At 40.8% G+C, this 15,752-nt stretch overlaps 1 protein-coding gene across 2 annotated transcripts; it reads left to right on the top strand.

Annotated features, from left to right (window-relative positions):
* The first annotated feature begins 2,368 nt into the window (after window positions 1–2,368).
* Window positions 2,369–14,836, top strand: postnb (periostin, osteoblast specific factor b). Of its 2 annotated transcripts, XM_084559287.1 has the most exons (20): window positions 2,369–2,533; window positions 2,962–3,060; window positions 6,158–6,222; window positions 6,827–6,984; window positions 7,064–7,228; window positions 7,321–7,467; window positions 7,587–7,728; window positions 8,515–8,727; window positions 8,822–8,956; window positions 9,528–9,676; window positions 9,823–9,959; window positions 10,148–10,278; window positions 10,397–10,527; window positions 10,740–10,842; window positions 10,979–11,046; window positions 11,183–11,228; window positions 11,514–11,762; window positions 13,007–13,075; window positions 13,158–13,190; window positions 14,230–14,836. In XM_084559287.1, the coding sequence occupies exons 1-20, from the start codon at window positions 2,415–2,417 to the stop codon at window positions 14,256–14,258; spliced, it is 2,388 nt and encodes a 795-aa protein (XP_084415413.1). In that variant the 5' UTR covers window positions 2,369–2,414; the 3' UTR covers window positions 14,259–14,836. The 2 variants fall into 2 exon arrangements, with proteins under 2 accessions (XP_084415413.1, XP_084415414.1); XM_084559288.1 differs by lacking the exons at window positions 13,007–13,075; window positions 13,158–13,190.
* Window positions 14,837–15,752: the final 916 nt, after the last annotated feature.

Raw genomic sequence — 15,752 nt, 5'->3', positions numbered from 1 at the left:
ACAACCTCGGGTACTGGATGAAACTGAAGTCAGTTTCTGTTACCATAGCAGCCACACTATCTTTAGAAAGCCAGTCAAGTTTAGTGTGTTGTTCTTTGTGCTACGTCTGAAACGCTCTCTCAGATTAGATTGCTGCCACATTTTTTTTCTCTTTCATTCTACTTAAAAAGAGCTTACTAGTGATACACAAAGAGGGGAGACCGTACGTACTTGGATCAAAAACTTGCTTTATTCTTTCTGGCTCGTGCAGGGTTTGTGTTTCTGTGTTAAAGCGACGTTTTGAAAGTGACTGATCCAGACAGAGAGCGTTCGAAATGCAAAAGCCTTGGTGCATTTAATTAACACTGCAGTGAGTGCAATGCCATCTTTTTTTCTTTTTCTTTTCATGCAAGAAAGTTCAGTGTTTAATCTGAACACTGTCTGTGTAATGCGATGTGTGTAATCGACAGTAAAGTTGATGTTCTTCCAGTGTTTTTGGAGGATTTCATGTGCAAGTGGTTTGTGCAAAGGCCTTGAATCAAGAGCATAGGTTTTCAGTCCCAGACACTTGCTGCATTGGTTCCTGGGTTGTGTCTTTTTTTTTTGTTTGTTTTTTAAACTGACTTAGCTTTCCAGCAGGACATTACTATCCTGATTGCATTCAGAAAATCTGGCTATATAGCCAGGAGGTGCAACAACATGTGGTTGAACTCAGTGCTGTAGCTGTGACTACCAACATCAACAAAAACAACAATTGCACATCTGGGACTTACTTACAGCATAATGTTTTCATGGCAAATTGAGATGCAGCGTTTATCTGAATGCCTCTTGTCATTTTGCTACAGAGAAAAATTACAAATTACAAAAAAATAAATAAAATGGCAATATCAACGAGCCACTTTCATATGTTTGACATGTGTTAATGTTCATAACGGCAGCTTATTATCACTTACTTTTAACAGTTCTGGGATTTTACATTGCGTATATCTGAGACATTCAGTCATTCACTCATTTAGTAAGTAATTTCTGTTACCGCTTGTCCTCTGGACAGGGCGCCAGTCCATCACAGGGCTAACACAGAGAGACAGACAACCATTCACACTCACATCTATGGCCAATTTAGAATCACCAATTAACTTAACTGGATAGTGGGAGGAAGCCAGAGTACCACGCAAACACAGGGAGAACATGCAAACCCCACACAGAAAGTGTGGCTCCGGATTCAAACCTTCTTGCTGCGAGACATCAGTGCTAACCACCATACCACTGTGCCACCCTATCTGAGCTGTTTGACTGCTAATTATTCCCTGTGCTTTAGTGTGTCTGTTGTAATCCAGATGCAAAAACATGAACGTTTTGTTGAACATGAAAATGAAAATGTCTGTGTCCTGTTAAATCTCGTGTTACAGCATTTAAGAGTCGACCTCACTTGTGCTTTGTGGCTTTAAAAGCTGTAGTGCATCTGCTGAGAAAACATGGTATGACAGTATGAGACAACTCTTTCTGACAGATTTCCAGATGGATTTAACAAGAGAAGCAAATAATGTACACATGTTCTGCTTTCTGACTGAAACTGAACCTAAAAAACTGAGTCTTGACATTGGGTGTTGAGTTTAGGCTGCACTGTTCTTGGCTTAACAGAAAGACAGTCATATTTCAAATAATTATATACTGTATTTAGTATTGAGCTCCACCACAATGTAAAAACTGTTCACTGGACAGTTCTATGTCCCTACTGTGTGAACCGTATTGCTTGCATTTCCTCCTGCCACTAGGGGGAGCAAACTGCATTCTGATAAATTCGCAGAATTAAAACTCTGGCATTTGTTCTGAGAAGACATTATGTAATGGGTCTTTGTTTTAAGCCCAAACAAATGACACTTTTATAGGCAAGATAAGCCGTACTCTGCATTCCTAGAACCCATCTGCTCAGTATATATCTATATATCTATGAATGTGTCAATCAGCTTCAGGTTGCATGCAGCAGTTTTCCAGCAGCACGCTGAGAATGTATGTATGTGGTTGAACAATCATGCAGAAAATAGCCAGATAATTTAACTTGTTTTCAATGCTATGTAGTCAGGTGTATTCAAACCTGCATGTGAGGAAAGATTGCAAAGCATATTAAAAATGTGAACATTATCCCACTTTTTTTTTCTCATCAAAATAAGCCCTGCACAAATAATTTAATTTTAAAAGGGGTTTGCAAACATACAGATTCATAGTTCATAATTCATTACACAAGAAACAGATGAAACCCAGTGTACAGTATTCGTGTGCAGAGCTGTGGCTCTGGAGAAGGTCTGGGTGGTCCATGCATGTAAGAAATGTTGCCATCCTCTTCGAGTGGAGGGTGAGCCTTGCGGTATATAAACTCCTGCTCTGAGCCTGCTCCTATTACTCTGGGTCTGGAAGGGCTGGCTGAGGAATCAAGGATGAAGCTCCTTTTTGTGGCCGCCTTTGCACTCTTTGTGCTCTCTACATTTGACAGTGCTGAATCCTCGGCATATGACAAAATAGTTGCCCACAGTCGCATAAGGGCCAGGAAAGAAGGGTAAGCTCCTCAATATTTTAATTTTACTAAGTCCATATTATCATTTTACCTTGTGATTTTATGTTGTTTTACCGTGCATGCATGAATCTAAATCTGTGCATTTTTTGTCTTTGTTTGATAAAATCTTCAGTATTCTGAATATCAGTTGTTTAAGTATTTTAAAATGACAAGGAATTACTTTGCATTTCACACAGAAAATCTTTAAACTAATGAATTGTCAAATTATAACTCAAATCAAACACATTTCATGCACCGCAGGCGTAGATTATTCATATTAGACTGTTGCCAAATAATTATTCATACTTGACAGTCTGATACTTTTGCCAACAGGGCTTTTCTTCTCACAACATAATTTACATGTGAGTTATCTCATATTTCATAGATATTTACTTGTATCTTACCTGAACATGTCCCCCTTTTCCCCTTAGACCCAATGTCTGCGCACTCCAGCAAGTCATGGGGACCAAGAAGAAGTACTTTAGTACTTGTCGTAACTGGTACCAAGGGGCCATCTGTGGAAAGAAAGCGTAAGTGCAGTTTTGTGTCTCCAGTAGGTGACAGAAAAGTAATCTATCCACTTTAAGGGCGTTAAAAAGCAATTTCAGTGACTGAAAGATTTACACTGTCTGCATCCTCCTCCTCCTCCTCCTCCTCTACTACTAATTCTTCTTAGGAGTCTTCATGGAAACTTGGATATTTCCATAGAGATAGACATCTGTTATCTAAATCTGAACTTAGCAACCACTTAAAATGAAAAACACATTCATGGACGCAGCTCTAAACTCTTTGTGTAGAGGACGGTTCCATTTCATCCTATAAACTCTAAGTTTATGGGATAGCCTGGTTGTCGTTGGATGCCACAGTGGTGAACCACCGATTCCAGGATATGATGTGGCTGCAAAATGTTGACTGTATTCTTGAATGGAAAAGTGTTCAGCTCAATCACTCCGGGAATCCTCTTTTTTTATTTTTTTTTTTCTGTTACTGTTCCAGCTCGCTCAGCAGTTTTTAGTTTAAACAGGCCTCAAGGCTATGTCTCTCTTACTCTTTTCTCTTCCTCTCACCCATACGTACATATAGCGCAGACACACACACAGTGAGTTTGCCCTCACGCAGAGTTTGCCTCACTGAGTCATGATTAACACTCTAAATAGGCTTAGTTGGGATGAATACACATTGAGCACTGAGCTTGGCAAATGAAAATGCTGGACACAGCCAAAGAATTCTGTATCTGTATCTGTTGCAGTGGGAGACATGGAACTATGAAATCAATCAAAAGGCTGCGAAAGGCTAAAAGTTGAATTCACACAGTAAACTGCTTTACTGGTTTAAACATACTAAAGCAAGGACTGTTAAAATTAAACTTTCTACAAGTAGATTCCTCAAAGCAGAGCTGCACTGGGAGCAGAGCTATTCTTATTGTTCCTTAGTTTAACTTCACTCAACAAACTAAACTATGTAAACTCTGATCAATAATCAACTGATTATCGTTTAAATTTAATATCAGTTAAATGTCTTAAAGGCTCATTTATTTACAGTTATTGTTTTTCCCAACACGTTTGTCCACACAAATCCGATTTGTTCCTTCCCAGTAATGACAAAAATGTTGGTTTTTCCAGATAATAGTTTCAGTCTTAACTTCAGTAAAATGCTTTTCAGAGGGAAGTAATCATGCCAATCTGTTGTAAATTTGGCCGGTAGCACAGTGTCTACAAAACACATGTACACCGACGACGTGTCTGTCACACTGATGTACATCAACCGGGGCCAGAGAGGGAGGTAATGCGATACAATCTGTGGGTTAGCGAAGATTTGTGTTTCCCCAGCAGCACATGACCCAAGTTTATCTGAGACAACATGGCTTACATTGTCCTTTCCCATTTGTGACTGGCTTTGCTCAGTCTAACTTAATTTAGACAAAGTATTTGTCTTCACCCACTGAGAGGATATTTCTCCTTCCAGAGAAGGTCTGTTTCCAAAAGACCGCCGCGCTACCAAACTTCCAGACTGGTGACATGCTGAACTGAACTGTAAAATCAAACACAGCATATATTATGACAAAGTTGTCATGAATCCAGCTGAACAATACTTCTGTGTAGATGCTGACAAGTCAGAAGTTTCCGAATCCAGTGCCAGATAAAACCCCTCAGAGTTGGAAAGCTGTGTAATGGGGCTTTTGCTGACTCTGCCCCATTGAGGCTTGTGATCTCATCCCAGGCCGGCGGCTATGGAGGTGCAGTTAGCCATGACCCAGAAGCACTGGTCTGTATGCTGTCGGAAACATCTGCAGGGGCTACAGCAAAGAACAAAGTGCTGCATTAAAGTACACTCTGCTTGTGAAGTCTTAAGTCTTAATTTTTAGTCATCACTTTTTAAAGATCTTTAGCTATTCACACACATATATATATACATATGCGTGTGAATGTCCTTGTCTGTGGTAATCTTGTGTGCATAAATGCATGACTGTGTATTTTAAACTGCAAATAGCACACACGTGGATCTTTCCTGGTATGCAGATTTTGGAAGAAGAAAAGAGGTACAGCCCAGCCTGAACACTTCAGCATCCATTCTCCTTGATCAGATTTGTCTGTTGTGCACAATCAGTGTCTGCAAAACAGGATGCAATCCTGATTATTATGCCGTAACATTTGCACATAATCAGTTTGTAAAACACAAAGTTTGAGTTCTTAAAGTCTGTCATGATTATTTTAATCATGTTGAACTCAAAATGGGGGGGAAAAAAGTAAGCTTTTTTTGTGGTTAGAGTTTCCTTGCAATAAAAATTGTGTAATCTACCCTAATGAACTCCACAGCCAACTCTGGACGCATATGGTATTGTTTACCCTTAACAGCCACATCTGGGGTGTTCTTTATGTCTCTTGGGTCTTTTATTGTTTCAAGTTATTTGAGGTGAAATGCACTTCTCCAAGTGTCTAGTTTTCCCAGAGCCGGAGACAGTGCTGTAGTTCCAACATGCTCAAACGCGCTGACGCAAGTCATCTTTATATCTCGCAGCTGCTCTTTGAATTTTACTGTTCTCCTCAGGCTATGGTATCGGGCACTATGGGGAAAAGGAGACACTCACAAATTTCTCCGACTGCAAAAAAAAAAAAAAAAAAACTAACAAAAAAACATATCTAAACATAAACCATAGTGACCCTTCTCAATAATGGTCTGAAAAAAAATTATAGTAAAAACTCTTGTGACAACTGTTTCCATACAGGACATCAAAACCAATGTTTCCCATGTTAACCAGAATTTCCTTAAACTCAATTATAATTACAGCCATTTCGAGGCCAAACTCTTAGCCAAATAGAGTCACCGCTAATTGTTCGGCTTCAAAGCGGAGGTCTTGGTAATATAAATCTACTACTGTAATGGTGGCTCAAGCCTCAAGGCACCATTTCTATTAGATTTTGGCCTTGGCTACTGGATCACATGGTCTGTTTAGGTAACGCACGAGATAATGAGTAACATCTGGAAACAGTGAAAACGCCAGACATCCGAGAATGATGATTCAGCTGGAAACATAGCAACCAGAAGAAAATTTAAAAAGGTTCTTGCAAACGGAATTTCAGGAAAGGATGCGCAAGATTTGTGACCTGTATGTTTTTTTCCCTGCAGGATGGTGCTGTATGAGTGCTGTCCAGGGTACATGAAGATGGACAACATGCGCGGCTGCCCTGCAGGTATAACCTGTGCAACAATGTAGTCAGTGTATAAATGTTAGGTAAAGGCTATATCCTCCAACTGTGGGCTATTTTTTTTAAATTAGACCAAATAAACTAGAAGGTGAAGCCGTAGCATATTGTAGACATATTGTCTTGTTTGTGTTGTTGTGCTGATACCTTCTTCTTCTTCTTTTCCTTATGGCTGTTACCTTCAAGGGTCGCCACAGCCTTCATCCATTAACTACCTTCATGTCCTCCTTCACTACCTCTTTGGTCTTCCTCTAGGCCTTCTGCCCTAACCTAGACCTTTCGCTCTAACCTCAGCATTGCTATCCCTCCTCTGAACAAGCCCAAACCGTTGCAGCCTGACCTCTCTAACTCTGAAACATCTCACATGAGCTGTCCTTCTAATCTACTCATTCCTGAACCTATCCATCCTGGTCGCGCCCAGAGAAAATCTCCACGTCCTCAGCTCTGCTACCTCCAGCTCTACCGCCTGTCTTTCCCTCAAAGCCACTGTCTCTAAACCATACAGCATTGCTGGTCTCACCACTGTCCTGCACACTTTTCCTTTCATTCTCGCTGTTGCGCTGATACCCAATAATGCCTGTTTCTCTCCTAGTTGCCCCGATCGACCACGTCTACGGCAGTTTGGCTATAGTGAAAGCCACTACAACCCAAAACTACGCCGACGTTTCCAAGCTGAGACCTGAAATCGAGGGACCGGGATCCTTCACTTTCTTCGCACCCAGCAATGACGCCTGGGAACTTTTGGATGAGGTGAGTCAGGACTAAACAAAAAGCTTTTGGAGCCTCTCCAAACGTGAGGTTTTGACATCTTATTTTCTTCACCAAACAGACAGTGAGGAGCGCACTGGTCAGCAACGTCAACATTGAACTGTACAACGCCCTTCACTATCACATGACCAACCAACGCCTCTTAACCAAAGACTTAAAGAACGGAATGACTGTAACTTCCATGTACAATGACCTTGGTCTCCTTATTAACCATTACTCCAATGGGGTGAGTATTCAGTGTTGTTATCATAGTCCCTCTTGTAGTTGACCTAAGAACACTTGTCGGGGTTGTAGCATTGAAGTGTCTGCTGTGTTCAGGTGGTGACGGTGAACTGTGCCAGGATTATCTATGGCAACCAGATTGCCACCAACGGAGTGGTGCATGTCATTGATCGTGTCATCACAGCTGTTGGAAACACCATCCAAAACGTCCTAGATGTTGACGATGACTTGACAACTCTGAGTGTAAGTACAAACGGGGGTAGGCCAAACAGTATGAACACCTCATGGGCGACCACTGTCCACTGTACTGTATTGAAGTTGACTGCTGCAAATGTAATGCTGCTGGCGCGATCACCTTCTAGGATCTGGTTCAAACCGCTGGACTGGCGGAGAAACTGGGTGAGCCAGGACATTACACTCTCTTTGCTCCCACCAACGACGCCTTCGACAAGCTTGATAGCGATATGCTGGAAAGGTTTCAGAGCGACAAAGGAGTCCTTAAAGGTAAATGAAGCTATTCTTCAAGTGCTTTTGCTAAAAGGTTTTTAATTGAAAAGTAGGTGAACCATATTTGTAGTAAATTTTGAAGATTGAAGAATAGGAAAAGAAATTTAGTGGGCGCTGGAAGTATATTTGTCTTCCATAAAGTGATCATTTTCAAATGTTCGGCTTCTTCTAATTGAAAACAGATGAAGCCACAAGTGGTCTGGGGCTTACACACATTTAGCTTTATATAACAAAGACGTCTCTAATTCAAACTCTAGTGTAAACTTGTGAGTGGAGTGTCAAACAATGTTACACGTCATTTGACATGTGTTTTTCTTTCTTTAATTTTTAGATTTACAATATACATGTTGATCATTCATTTGTATTTCAAACATTTTCCTGTCACTATCTCAGTCATTATAGAAACTATAATAGTAAACATAAATTAAAGTTCAGTAAACTGTGAGCTCTTGAAAAACCACAGGAAGAACAACATTTCACTGTTTTTAACACAAGTTTGTTTTTTGGGTTTTTTGTTTTTGCACACACAGTGAACAGCAGGAAGCAGCTGCATCTTTGAGAAAGCTCATCAAATTGGCAGCATGTCTGAACATTTTTATTTGCCCATAGCTTGCCATATGATGTGAGATCAGAACCATTTCACATAGTCTTTCCACTCAGGGACCTCAGGGATCCAAAGGTTTCCTGGGCTTTATTTCCTCATCTGCGGTGCAGCACGAGAAAGAACATAAACTTACCAATGCATTACATAAACATCTGCCTATATACTTCATCTCATTTCAGCTCTTCTGAATTACCACCTCCTGAACTCGGTTCAGTGCTCTGAGGCCATCATGGCAGGCAGCTCTCATGAAACCCTGGAGGGCCACAACATTGAGATCGGCTGTGATGGAGAAAGTTTAACAGTTAACGGCATCAAAATGGTGCTGAAGAAGGACATTGTCACCTCCAATGGAGTCATCCACCTTATTGACCAAGTGCTCATTCCAGACTCAGGTTAGATCTCCTCTTTTCTTCCTTATTCATCATACCTGGTTTATTTTTTGTAGTTCATGTTGTAAAAGTGTCAGGAATTCCTGTCCCCTTTAAGCCAAGCAGGTAAAAGAACTGTTGGGAACTTCCCAGTCAATCTTTGGTGACATGGTGTCCGAGCTGGGCCTTGCCGCTGCTATGAGACCAGGAGTTGAGTACACTTTTCTGGCTCCCCACAATGTTGCCTTCACTGGTAAGTCACACACTGTTCATTATATCATGCACTCACCCTCTGTTTTCCACTCAGTAGGTGGTTAATGGGAATGCTGGCCGGTCCGTACTTACTGTCTGGAGTGAAAATAGTATTTCCTCTTGCCTGCTGATACTCATAAGTGAGAAACATATGTACATTTATGGAGCCTCCGGATATACAGGAGCCACTATTCCCACAGGACATTTCCTGAAAGGAGCAGTTATGTTTTGTTTCTATAACAAGAAAGTGCATTTCAGTGAGGAGGGATACTTCCACAGTAACTTAGAAAGAAACTTTAACGAATACACAAAGCATTTCTTTATCTTTGTCTTTAACTGAGCCATGTCAAAGAGGATATCTATAACTTAGCGATTGCGTTTTGAACCTTGCAGTGAATCCTTTAGATATCATTTGTTGGCCCATCTACATGAAGACTGTAAAGTCACTCATAGCTCATGTGCCTGTGTTCAGAGTATTGCTGTTGTTGCCAACACATTAAGAACATAAATGCAAAGTCAATACATTAAATGCAGATGTTCATTGCTCTGTTAACCGCTTGCTCCCTCTGCAGATGAAATTATGTCCATTGATCAGAGCTCACTCAAGATTATCCTGGAGAACCACATTTTGAAGAATAAGCTTGTCCTGCGTGAACTGTACAACGGACAGAGGCTGGAAACCATCGGAGGAAAATTTCTTCGGGTCTTCATCTATCGCACAGTGCGTCCTCTCCTCTGAAGTTGAGCCCAGAAATAGTGGCTGCGTGCCACTAAACAGACATTATGTGTATTAACTTTGTCATCACTTCTTGCAGCCTTGAGACATAACATTAAAGCTTGTCTCTGACTTGTGGATTATATCTGCAGGCTATGTGCATTGAGAATGCCTGCCTGATAAGAGGCAGTAAAGAAGGAAGCAACGGGGCCCTTCATCTCATGAGGACTCTGTTGAAACCTGCAGACCAATCGATGTTCGAGATCCTGACAGAAAATGGAGGGTTCAAGTAAGTGCAGGGACATGCTAATGAAAAGGGACTGTGGTCTTTAAATGCGGCAAAACCACATCTTTTCTGTGTCTTTCCATTAAATCCACATGGCACATATGGGAATGAGAAAGTGCTGATGCTGCAATATGTCCCCTCTCTGTGGTTTCTATAACGGCCAAGTTACAGTTTTCTTCTCCTTTCTGCAGGATCTTTTTGTCTCTGATGGAAGCGGCTGGGTTGACCGACCTGCTCCGACAGGAGGGAGCATTCACTCTGTTCGCCCCCAGCGACAAAGCTTTTGCTGGTTTAAGCAACAGGGATTTGTCTTTGTTGAAGAGTAAGTCTAACACGTTTCCTTTATCTTTGAATGTGTTTCAGGCCGTTACTGTATGTCGCCAGATGAATCTAATGCAGAATAAATTAATAGCTCATGTGTTTGCCGTTCTTTATTTCAGGTGACATAAATGCCCTCAGGACCCTTCTCCTCTATCACGTCACTAATGGCATCTACATTGGTGATGGTTTGGAGCCTGGAGTAACAAACCTTTTCAAGACCCTCCAGGGCAGCAATCTCAGAGTGATGCTTGTAGGTATTTAGTGCAATAAGACTGACCTTGTTTCTTCTAAAGTCCATAAACTTTATACCTTTACTTATATTTAAGTACAAAGGTATCCAAAAAAATGTGTTTTGAATACTAACGCATCCACATTCAATTTATATCAGAGTTCTCTCCTCGTCTTTTGAAACAGGTCTGTTCACGTTTTGCTTTCTGTAATTGTTATTCCCCTCTCCTTCAGGCAAACAACACAGTGCAGGTGAATTCTCTCCAAGTCCCCGAATCTGATACCATGGCCACAAATGGAGTCATTCACTTCGTCAACCAAGTTTTGTATCCCGGAGGTACGAATTCCACCCAGCCGGCCTTGTTATAATATTCCCATCCCGTTATAAATCTGTCAAGAGATCACATTATGTGTGGTTTTAATAATTGTTGTAAACGTCTGAGTGTCGGTTAACGCCCTGCGCTTTCATCCAGATATCCCTGTTGGAAGCCAGGAACTGCTCACGTTATTCAGGAGGCTCATCAGTTACATGCAAATCAAGGTGACATAACTCAAAAGTTGACTTATAATTAAAGCTGCAAGGATTGAACACAATGTCAGCAACACACTGTCACTATATACACCATTTTAAAAAGAAAAATCTGCTATAACATTTTTTTGCTGTTGTTGTTTTATAGTTTATTTCAGGATTCAGATATCAGGAAATCCCCCTCACCTTTTTGAGTAAGTAGTAGTAATATAATATATTTAATATAATAATTTATATAGTTTTAATTCTTAATTTTTTCAATCTGTGCAATGGCTTTATCTCTCTTCACCACTCAAGTCATCAAAATGTAGAGTAAAGGTGATTACAGAGTATCATCCTCATGTGATTCCTAAAGTTGCTGGATTTTAATTTGTTTAATGAAACAGTTGCATGCACAAAATTGAGAAAAAGGCGCGTAATCCATAACGATATTGTCCGCCATGGAAATTCAGTGTGAAACATTACTGTCCCCACTGCAGCCAGGATCATTGAAAGTCAGCCCACCATCACCAAGGTTACCAGGGTCATTGAAGGTCAGCCCTCCGTCACCAAGGTTACCAGGGTCATTGAAGGTCAACCCTCCATCACCAAGGTTACCAGGGTCATTGAAGGTCAGCCCTCCGTCACCAAGGTCACCAGAGTCATAGAAGGTCAGCCCTCCGTCACCAAGGTTACGAGGGTCATAGAAGGTGATCCCACCATCACCAAGGTTACCAGGGTGGTCTCAGGTAAACTTTTTCCTTGAGTCAGCATTATTGCAGCTCCACGTCTCTCCGATCATCTTAATATCTCATAAATGCTGTTGTTTCCGTGACATCCTGATAGTAATTGTGGTCAATGGAAGCAATACATTTCTGCTAGCTTGCTACATTAACAGATTCATCAAAGTTTTGTGAGTTGTCTTGCTTGCATGTCCATTATTGCGCTTCCTGCATATACCAGGATTACATCCCTGTTCAAAAACAACAAAGAACAGTAAAACTAAAGGAAAGTAGGGTCGTAGGGTTTCTTGAGGGTTAGGGTTCTGATAGGAACATCTGTGGGTGAGGCACAGTCATGCGAGACCTAGTCATATACCCCGACCTGGATGACTGACAACTTTCACAGACAAAACTTTTGTGCATTGGGAAAGCCAACACAAGGTCCCTCTGGGCGGACATCCAGCAAAAATAGCCTACACTAAAAATCCTCATAGAAGAATGATTCGATTTTTGTTGGCAGCTGTGCCTTCTTGCTAGGCTAATGCCGTTCTGCAGCTCTGCTTCCTGCTTTCTCTCTTAAGAAAATTAAACACTGGCTGTCTATCAGAGTCGGCCAATTGTAAAGACCAGGCTCGAGGGCCACAACGTAAAGTGGAGACAGATGCCAGAGTTACACAAATAAAGGGTTTATTTCATTTTAAAAAGGATAAAGGGTAACACGTGGGCCACTGTGAGCTTCTGCAGCTGAAGAGTGATGTGTTCTCAGGCCCCTTCAGCCATTCTTTCATCCACACCATCTCAGGTGAGACTGGTTAAACTACCAAAGCCCATGCACCGGCCAAAAACACTTGCACTAGCACTTACACCCCAAAAAATCTTCCAAAACATCTTCTGTATTCAAATTAAAAATGCAAATTTTGCTTTAGGAAACATAGTTTGTTTGCAGAACAAGCAAGATTTTGAGTTCCCGTTGAATTTCCAGAGGCAGATATTATAAATTCAGTCTGAAACAGCTTGCAGTGTTCACGAGAAACGGATTTTGAAGCTCAGCCCCAGAAGAAGTATAGGGTTAGGGTTAGGGTTTTAAATCTGCAACACAAATAAAAAAAGTAGAACAGACATCACATGTTAATTCCATCACATACTAACTGTTAAACATGTTTAGGTACAATGTGAATGTTATCATTGATGTCCATTACACGTAAAGTAACCTGAATATAACCTGCAAAGTACAGCGGTTTCACTTTTAGGATATTTTCTTCCTCAAGCAGGAGCTGACCTCTCAGAATTTGGCATCATTGAGGGGAATACTGAAACATTTCAAACAGAAGAGCCCGAACGTGAGTTTCGTTTTGTAAATCTAGGTGGCTGGGGAAAATAATTTATGAACAGTGTGTGATTTGTTTGTGTGTTTGCCTATAGTTCGTGGTCCAATAGGAGGTGCTACCCGGAGAGGTAAAATTAATAAATGACAGACAAAGAGACGAATCCTGCAGTAAACAGGCTGTGCTGCATTTATTATTACAGATGCAGCACAACCTTGGTTTATTTGAGATAGCTGCTGCATTCATATAGCCTACTCTTCTGGGTGTCTGTAAAGGACCAGTGTGATTTCTGAGGGTAATCTTCCCACACTGCTTGCTTACTTGCTGTTAGTTGGTTGAGCAAATTGATACCACGCGTGGTAAACATGAAGTGAAATGCATTAGCCAGGTTAGCACAAACACCAGAAAGAGGGAGAAACAACCTGGTTATGTCTGAAGATAGCAAAACTGGCGCACTAACTAGTATCTTGTTTGTAATCGCAAACAAATGCTTGTTTACTGGAGTATTTCTTGGCCAGGCACAATTACATCCTGAATCTTCACTGGCTGCGGTGACAAGAGCTCACTGTGAGTCTAGCCAAGATCTTGCGCGTAACCCTCCGTAAAACCACAATGTGTCGTTCTTACGCTTCTGATTTTGTACAGATTAAACAAACAACTTTGGAGCTGCCGTCAGTTTTTGTTGCTTTTGGACCGAGCCAGGGTTGCCTTTTTTCCCTCTGTTTCCAGACTTTGTGCTAAGTCAAGCCAACGGCTGCTGGATGTAGCATCATGTTCCCCAGGCAGACACAGGGATCCTATCAGTCTTCTCATCTTAACCTTGGCAAGAAGGCGTATGAGTGTATTTCCCCAAAAAGTGAACCAGTTCCTTCATGCCAGCTGTGCGCTCCTCACTCACTGCTGCCATGCTTGCCACCACAAAGCACATCTCTGCTTAAACCTAGTGCCAATGCTACATTTCAACCTCCACCTGTATGTTGTGAGTCAATACGCTCCCGCAGGACGGTTGTCACTCATCAGTCCCACCGTCTCGCTTTGCTGAGCTTGGTGTTTCCATGCTGGGAGCGATGAGCACAGATGCCAAGCTTCAAAATAAAAACATATAATTTAGAGAATAATCTATTCGCCATGACTGTCATGTATTTATTGTTCTGTGTGTTTTTCTCCAGCTGGCAACAGGAGGAGAGGAAGGGACTGATCATGGACGCATGAGAATACCTCCCTTGAAAAGGCACGGAGAACACCGAGGTTGAAACTGGTGTTTTGATGCAGGGGATACGCCTGAAATGTCAGTGATTCCCTACTGACTTTAGAAAGCTATTCTCATAAACAATTTAATGGTGCTTTGAATGTATATAGGTTCAGTATACAGTATGTAAACAGTTCAAATGAACATTTTGGCATGACTTGTAAGACGCATCAAGTCAGGGCAGTAATAAAATCATCTAAATCCATTAGGTTATAAAAAAAACATTTCAGCTCTGAACTACTTAATGCTTTTACTAGAGGTGAAGGTTAAAATGAGGTTTTTACAAGCTGTTTGGGAAGATTAATAAATGTCAGCATGACAACGATTGGAAAATAAATGATGTGTTTTCTGACTTTAACTGTTGTTTTTTTTTTTATTTCTTTGGCTTTTAAGTCATTTAAGGTTTCATGTAAATTTTTTATCTATGCTTGTATCATCTGGATTGATGTAGCTAAATGCAGGTATTCTCTTTTTTATTTTTTTGTTTTTCAAACATCATCCAATAAAGTGCATTTTGTTGAGATGAATGTGCCCGTGTCCCGACGAAGTTTTTCAGTGTTACTTCCTAGGAGACGTTCTAAGAGGTCAAATCTAAATATTATGTCTGCAGCCTGTACTTCTTAGTAAAAGGTGATTAGGTTTGACAGTAAAATGATCTAAGCCATGTCCTTCAGGTTTTAAGAGGGAGCTCAAGAGGACACTGTCAAACATAAAAAAACAACTGTCTTGGTCCATTTATCAAGAAATATTTATATATACAGTATGTGTGTATGCGTGCGTGTGTGTGATGTAAGTTTATAAGTAAGTATATATATATAAAAGAGAACAATAATGCATTTAACCTTTTATTTGGTAACTTCCACACACGTTTTAAATTGCGTACCCATGTGGTTTTCATCCAGCCAATCAGAGAAGATCAAGGCAGCGTTCTCAGACCAAATGTGGTCTGCAAGGTCCACCTCTCTCATGAACGCTGAGTGTAGCCGCTGTATTAGGCATCACCAATGTGATAATGTGCGCATCGACTGAATGAGTGCCTGAATCAGCACTTATGATCTAATGGGCTGAAATAAATGTTTACATTTTTATTCAAGTTTAAGGAACTACATATGGTAACTTCATTGACCTTGATTTTGCATTTTGAAAAATGTCACAAAAGTTAAAATTTCTTCTTATCCCCTACAGTAAAACTCTAGGGTTGAATGAGTGCCCTATAAGGGGTTAATTGTTTCAGCAATTTCAATTTTATTCAATTAAATGGACCTAAATGAATGCTTTGTTACATGTAATTGGTTAAAAAAACAAACGTGTAAATCTTCCTTAAGCTGGTGTCTGTAGTATAACCGGATGAGTTACTGATCCCCAGGGATATTATGAGAGCTCTTGTCTGCAGACGTTTGGGTTAGACCCAGCTCCTGTGTTATTTGGTTCATGTGAAAAATT

The sequence above is a fragment of the Chelon labrosus genome (assembly GCF_963514085.1).
Source record: "Chelon labrosus genome assembly, chromosome: 13".
NCBI lineage: Eukaryota > Metazoa > Chordata > Actinopteri > Mugiliformes > Mugilidae > Chelon > Chelon labrosus.
The sequence above is the reverse complement of the archived record's forward strand: the minus strand, read 5'-3'. Positions and strand labels throughout refer to the sequence as shown.

What these genes read in the sequence shown, in the direction of transcription:
- postnb (XM_084559287.1), top strand. Translation starts at nt 2,415, where the DNA reads ATGAAGCTCCTTTTTGTGGCCGCCTTTGCACTCTTTGTGCTCTCTACA. An exon ending in GGGTCTTCATCTATCGCACA is followed by an intron (nt 9,677 to 9,822) that starts GTGCGTCCTCTC and finishes TTATATCTGCAG; the next exon opens with GCTATGTGCATTGAGAATGC. An exon ending in GGTTACCAGGGTGGTCTCAG is followed by an intron (nt 11,763 to 13,006) that starts GTAAACTTTTTC and finishes TTCCTCAAGCAG; the next exon opens with GAGCTGACCTCTCAGAATTT.